General features: G+C 43.6%; 1 protein-coding gene across 1 annotated transcript; it reads right to left on the bottom strand.

Annotated features, from left to right (window-relative positions):
* Window positions 1–460: 460 nt before the first annotated feature.
* Window positions 461–6766, bottom strand: LOC139408484 (prostaglandin E2 receptor EP4 subtype-like). The gene is made up of 2 exons (XM_071152444.1): window positions 5586–6766; window positions 461–2753 (listed from the first exon to the last, which is right to left on the bottom strand). The coding sequence occupies exons 1-2, from the start codon at window positions 6366–6368 to the stop codon at window positions 2121–2123; spliced, it is 1416 nt and encodes a 471-aa protein (XP_071008545.1). The 5' UTR covers window positions 6369–6766; the 3' UTR covers window positions 461–2120.
* Window positions 6767–7208: the final 442 nt, after the last annotated feature.

The following is a 7208-nucleotide window of genomic DNA, read 5'->3' as shown; positions in this document are numbered from 1 at the left end:
TCATTTAATTGGGGGAAAGTAATGCCATGCACCTATAAAGTGTAATTTGAACAAAAGACAACAGCAATGTAAATCCCCTTTGTTATTTCAACCATACAAGCTGTAGGATCTTAATTTGATCACTCTTTTGCGCCGCAGGAAATGCATATCATCTTTGTGATTTACATCAATTCACTGAACACGCACACTAACACATGGTTATATTAATAATATTCCACTTTTCATGTAGCCTCATTTTGACCAACTAATAGCCTAACCATTGATTAGGCAACGTTATGGACTAAACGTCCAAATCCTGTTGCAGCAGGATTATTTTGCTGCGACAATACAGGTCAAATTAAGATCCTATCTGTACAAGCTCAGTACAAGTAACAGAGTCAAATGCATGGAATTATATGCTCAATAGTCTTGCTGGATTTTTATACTTCATCTTCTCCACAACAATTATTGTCCTTCATTAGAGAAATTACATTTCTTTATTATTGATTAGAGGCATATTAACTGTAAAACACCTGAAAATGCTGCTTCCTTCTGAATAAAATGCAGCAAAGCATATGTAGCCAACCTAAACCAGTCTTTACGGCTGACCTGATGAACCACATTAGGATGAAGGATGGTGACTGCTCATCGAGCTCTGTGGGTATTACCAGTCATTTGTGTTAATCTTAAATCAATAAAAAGATGTTAACAGAAAGGAAAATAGCACAAAGGTCTTCCTCCTGTCAACAGGCGGTGAGGTCCTTCCAGGTAGCGGTCCACCTGTGTCCGTCAGAGCGCCCCCTCCCGTCGGATGACTTGGCGTGGGCGCGGCGGCTGCTGCAGCAGAGACGGACGGCCCAGAACCAGACCCAGCGGGAGGAGGAGGCCCAACGGGATGTCCTGAACCCTCCAGAGCTCCAGCAGGACTACGACTTTGAGTCAGACGAGGTGGTGGTGGCCTGCGCTGCCGTAGCCGAGAGACAGAGACGCTATGAGGAACTGAAGAGGACAGTCGTGGTTGTCGACGCTGAGGGGAATTCTAGGGAGATACCTGTGGAGGAGGCGGGGTCAGGGGACACACCCTCTTCATCACAGGATCAGTTGGTCAAAGCACGGGGACTATGATCTGTCTCTAAGGACTTATGGGCTAGAATGGATCTTATGGACTGAAATGGGTGTTCTGTTTGTTTTTGTTGTTTTGACTCCTTAGTCTTTTGTATGGGATTATATGCTCAATAGTTTTGCTGTATTTTTATACTTCAGGCATTGTTTTGAAACTGCCAAGTCAACCAATATGATACAATTGTTTGCAAATGTTGAAATATAACATACAATTTCAATCCATTTTGTAGCAATTTGACATGGATACAAACTAGCTAGACCTTCTCACAGAGAAGAAACATATTTTTTCTTTCTGAAATGAATTGATGTTATGGGACACAATTCACATTGTAGCCTCAGGATTATACAGTGTATCACAACAATTGTATTGGTGGAGGCCAGTGGTAAGTAGTGGTCCTCGCTATCTGGGATTGTTGGGATGTCCCTACCCCTTTGTAGTTTAAAATGTTACGGTCATGATTAGGTAAATGTTCTGGTTTAGTTAGGGTTTAGGGGGTGTGGACGTCCCAAGGATCTCAGATAGCATTATGATAGCATGGTAGCATTTAGTGCCTTTCAGTGGGTTTGAGTTTTTGAAAAGTGCAATGAAATCTCCTTATTGTCTTTATAAAGGTGAAATTACATTTTATGTTCATTACTGATTTGTGTGCTGGTATATGTATATTATATTGGTATTCTTGTAATAAGAATGTGACATATATAATAGATCCAATATATTATCTATGTAAATAGATCCAATCTCATACAATCCACATTGGCACCATGTGACATTTTGACCGAACCCTAAACAGGACATCATGCTTCAGCTAGGAGCATCACTGATAAACTAAACCAACTCCCAGTCTTATTTGCTTCATGTAGTTGTTTTTATAAGAGTACAAACATGACACAGGGAAACATTTTCCTTATGAGTTTAACCCTTCAGAAGTCCCAACCTTTAAGGCTATTAGATGTCCTTTTTCCCCTCTGTGACTTTTCTGTGTTATCCGCCACTCTTGTGGAGTTTGTGTTTGTGTCCGTCAGATGCATTTCTCCTGTAAGTTCAGTGTCTCGTCTGTAAACGTCACATGTAGAGTCTTGTCTTTTCTGACCGATGGCACCCTGTTCAGAGGTGAAGGATCAACTGTCCCATCTGTCCTCATTGATATACTGGGGCCTAAAGTGCCCTTTTTGGAATCATTTTGCATCCCCTTCCCCCCTGGTGTCTGTTGGTCCTGTAGCAGGGAGCACTCCACAGCCGGGGGGCTGGGTCTTCCCTCTCCCCCTGTCCCTGTCCCTCTAGACCCCCCCGCGGTCCCCTCCGGCAAATAAAGAAACGTCTGTGAAGTACTGATGACCTCCCTCAGCTCGCGGGACACCAGCGACGGCGAATCCCGGGATACGATGGACGAATTCGGATGACCTTCACCTCCGCAGCGAAATTGACCCCTGACCCCTGAGCCCCGCCCCCGGCAGCCCATACGGCAGAACAGACACTTGATCTTTTCCACCAGCTTCAGCAGGACAGTCTTTCTCAGCAGGATGTAGATCCAGGGATCCAGGATAGGGTTGATGGAGGCAATGCGGATGGCGTGGAGATCTGGGTTCTTCTCCAGGGGAGTTGAATGGGCGTCGAACGCAACCATAGACAGCTGGTTCACAAACACTCGCAGCTGAGGGAGGAAAGAAGGGATAGGGACAGGGTTGGAGGGTTATTGGTTATTCAGTGTATTTTTGAGGATGGTGTACCTTTAAAGCTTCAATAGGTGTGTTCAATAGGATTCCCATATTGAATCCTGATGTACTATCATAATTGAATCCTATTGAAGTAGCTTTCCAACCTGCTTATATCTGCACATGTGAATATCATTAGCCTAAACCTACATAGCAGTTATTTGTTATATTATTGTTGCGCAAGAAAAACCTACATAAATACATGACAAACTATCACGGTTGCTATGAAAGCAAAGCTATTTGACTATGGCGTTGTGCGTGTTGGCATAAGATGAGCATGGCATGGGCAGTAGAGCGTACTGTAGCTAGCAGCACTAGTATCTGCCCGGCAGACAGTGGCACAGAAGCCTGGGCAGAGAGCTAATGAAAACACAACCCCACCCCCAGGTTAATCATCAATCATATGAACGTCTCTGGCTATTGGCTATCACCAAGGTCCAATCAACAACCTATCTCAGACAACGTCAAAGTAAGTGAAGTGAAATAACTGTCAGGCACATGGTTAGTTATGACTATATGATAAGATAAGATTATATGGGTGACTCCCTCGGGTTGTTCCTGGAAAATACAGTGGGAGAGAGAACTCTGGTACACTGATTATAGAACAGCAGTCTTCTTCAAATATAAATGTCTGCCTTCAGTTCATGTTTTTGAAGCTTGCTGGATGTACTGTCTAGTGACTCTGTCCTTAGCTCTCAGTCAAAGCATGGGGACGACATTTAGAACTCAATATCTCATTATAGACTACAGGTTCTTCAGACCTTAAGCCCTCAGTTCATCTTTTCAGTGTTTTTGAAGCTTGCAGGATGAAATGTACTGTCTCCAGTGGGTATGTCTTTACATGTAACTAACTCTCAAATGTGGCATGGGGACGGTTTATAGAACACTATATATCATTGATCCTTTTCAGTGCCTTGCTGTTCATTTGTTCATTTTCTCTGTGGAGTGTTTTTGAGCTTGCAGGATGTACTGTCTCTAGTCACTGTCCTTACAGTATCCTCTTGTAACTACCATGCAGTGCATGGGAACAGGATGGCTTATAGGACTCTGTACAGAGGACAGAGCTCAGTGGAAATGTTTGACACTGGCCGAGCAGCAGACGGACAGGTTTTTGCTCTTACTGCGTCCGTATGTCCAGTTGATCTTGTCTCCATGGGAGAGCTTTTAACTAATAAACTCCATATCTGTTTCCCTGTATAACAAGTATACACAGACAGAATAATCCACTGATGACATCTGGGGCCAGTTGAACCAGTTGGACGTGACAATCAGGGATATCGTTTAAGATTGATGTCGAAATTGGACATCTATCCATGTCCTGAGGATGACGCGAAATGCCTCCAAAACCGTCCATATAGGGGAACAGTGAGTACTATTACCATCAAGAAGGATTAAAGGGGTCATCCACACCCAGAAATAAAATCATGTCAATTTGGTGAAAGCCTATGTTCTATCAGTAGGTAAAATAACAATTTTCACCCATGATTTAACTTCTAAGTGGTTCGCTTGTGAAAATCAGGAAATTGTGTTGGAACGTGTCAAAGATACATAATTCCATTCCATAGTCCATTCTAGTCCAACCATATGCTCAGTGGGTTGTGTCATTTGATTTTGGGTGGGTTCGCTAGAAATTCTAGAGAAAAGAAATGGTGTCCCCAGAAATTCTGGCCCCCAAAAAATGTGGTCCCTAGTTAAAATGTGGAATATCACCACTACCTTACGCACTTCCCACATAGAAGGGCTTACGCCTAGGTGGTGCAACGGTATACTTCTTAGTACCATTTGCATTTCTCAAGTTGGTTAGAGGTGTGGTTATGCACGTACGCACACGGGGGTGCACACACGCACGTACACGCACAAAAAGCATGTATTAGCCTGTCTTTCTTATATTTGTGCTAAATCAGCCCATAGAGGGCTGAAGTATTTGCATAGCCTACCTGTTATATATTCTCTAATATTAGATCTTATTAACCCAAGGGCTTCTCTTTCTTATAGTCAGTCCTTGTCTTTTTGGTGACTGGCTTCTAAAGAGAAAAACAACAACAACAAAATCTAATGGTGGAATGAGCTTCCCCCTGAGGCAGAGTCCCTGCCAATCTAAAAAAAAAAAGCGCTGACTTTGCGGATAACTTCTTTATTGAGAGAAAATGTACTATTGTGATATGTGGTTGTCTCACCTAGCTATCCGAATGCACTAACTGTAAGTCACTCTGGATAAGAGTGTCTGCTAAATGACTAAAATTGAAATGGAGAAGGTAGATGAATAGATAAATTATATTTATTTGTTCTTATTTTTCTCAAAGTAAGGAAATATTTATAACGCAAGTGTGCCAGAAGTTGACATTAGAGTTAATATTCTGAATAGGCCTAACAACACCTCAGCAGACAACCGGCTGAACAATAACAGCAATAACACTTTAATAACACAAGAATTAAGCCTATTCAATTCCTTTATTCGATTGGGAGGGCATTTAGGGTCTCATTTTGGGCATATTCCCTCCAATTATCAATGCGTATGCTGATGCGTAAAGGTGTTACAACAAATAATGACGTCACACAAACCAGAACGCACTGTGCTTTGTATTAACGTTTGCATTTATTAGACAACCCATACTTGTGTCGTGTCTTTTAATTGCACGGTACCAGGTTATCCATTCCTGCACAGTTCGCACACACAACGAGAGATACAAAAGTGAGACCAAAATGTTTGCGCAACTTCAAATCAATCAAAATATTGCAATAGTTATTCGGCAAGGCGTCAAATCACTTACCACTAAAGGTATGGAGCAGATGAGAACCACCACGGAGGTAGCGATGAGCAGAATGACCATCTGGATCTCTGCGCCGGCCATGCGTTGGAAGCTCCGTCTGCGCCTGAGGACAGCTATGCGACCTCCCTGTTCCGTACCCAGCGATGTCCTGCGGATGAACCGCCTGTGCATCATAATCAGCGCCCCGCACACAAGTACGTTGCATATGACCGTGGTGAGGATGAGGAAAGAGCTCACCCCGGCATACATATAGGAGAAGGCGGCGTGCGTGGAGTCGTTAGTCCGCCAGTCGATGAAGCACCAGGTCTCTGGGAACTGCTTTTTCACCTTACCGAGTCCCATGGCAGGCAGCGCGCAGAACAGCACGTTGGAGATGTAGATTCCCGCAAGCGTCAACGCAGCAAGTCTTTGGTCCACGTAATGGTTGTAGAAATATGCATGATTTATGGCCAAGTATCTCTCTATGGACATGGCACAGATAATGCTGAGGCCGACCAGAAAGAAGAAGAGAAGGATGAAGCCGGAGTACTGACACAGTGACTCTCCTCCCGGCCACTTCCCTTGCACACGGGTGGCGATGGTGACGGGGCTGGCCAGCAGCGTGCCCAAAAGGTCGGTCACTGCAAGCCCGCACACCAGCGTGTAGAAGGTGGTCTCCTTCTGTTCTTTCCGAGACTTTCGGAGCACCACGATGGCGATAACATTCCCCACCACTCCTAAAATAAACATAATCACCGGAATAGTAGGCTCTCGGGGCCCATCTTTTATCGTGCCGTTATTCATACCTGTCACAATTTTCTCACAATTTATTTGTGGAATTAAATAGTCACTTCTTCACCAGTGTCCTCCTCTCCCAATCCGTTTGCATGTTGTTACCCTTTCCGTAGGTGCGCGCTCTCCAAGTCGTTCAATAACACGCAAAACCATACTTCCCCAATTTCCATTATTTTAACTAACCGTTACACACTTGAATAACAGCTCAAACGAATGTCTCCGTGTTTGAATGTACATGCTCCTCTCTTTAGTTAGTCACAAACTTTAGTTTATTTTTACAATCCGAAGTGTTTCTGTCCCAGACGTGCTGCACACCGCGAGGCCCACATAGACATTGACAAGGGAAGTTTTTGCTCGGAGCTTGTGTTCAACTCCTCCTTCGTCTTCGCTTCCCTCACTGTGCGTTTTGAATTAGAAGCTTCACACTGTGGTGTAGCCTAGCACCCTATGCAATGCAGCAGACGTCTCTACGTCAGAAATGTATTTGAAACCAGGAAACCACACCATGCGTATTTTTCCCCCGTCTACAGGTGACTTCAAATAGCCATAATGACTAACTGTTAGCACTATTTCATTTAGGGGTTATTTTCTGACATTATTGCATTCCAACCATTGATCTTGATTACCCAGGAGCCCAGTCTTGTACAATGGAGCAGTTTTATAAAATGGTTCTTGTTCCTCTTATTTGCATTGCGCACACCCATAATAAATCATGTTATAAATGCCTGCAACGTTTGCAGTTTCCATGTGAGTTATTAGAGGTAGGCTATAGAGTAAAAAAATACAAGTGTTTTAAGTTACCCTTGACATGCCACTCCTGAACTGTAAAAGGCGTAAGAATGTGAATGC

Source organism: Oncorhynchus clarkii, chromosome 5 (assembly GCF_045791955.1).
Source record: "Oncorhynchus clarkii lewisi isolate Uvic-CL-2024 chromosome 5, UVic_Ocla_1.0, whole genome shotgun sequence".
NCBI classification, from domain to species: domain Eukaryota; kingdom Metazoa; phylum Chordata; class Actinopteri; order Salmoniformes; family Salmonidae; genus Oncorhynchus; species Oncorhynchus clarkii.
The sequence above is the reverse complement of the archived record's forward strand: the minus strand, read 5'-3'. Positions and strand labels throughout refer to the sequence as shown.

Bases quoted from the DNA above. Each gene is read 5' to 3' on its own strand.
- LOC139408484 (XM_071152444.1), bottom strand. From the start codon at position 6,368: ATGAATAACGGCACGATAAAAGATGGGCCCCGAGAGCCTACTATTCCG. The intron at 2,754-5,585 runs GTAAGTGATTTG...TTCCTCCCTCAG, and splicing joins TCTGCTCCATACCTTTAGTG to CTGCGAGTGTTTGTGAACCA.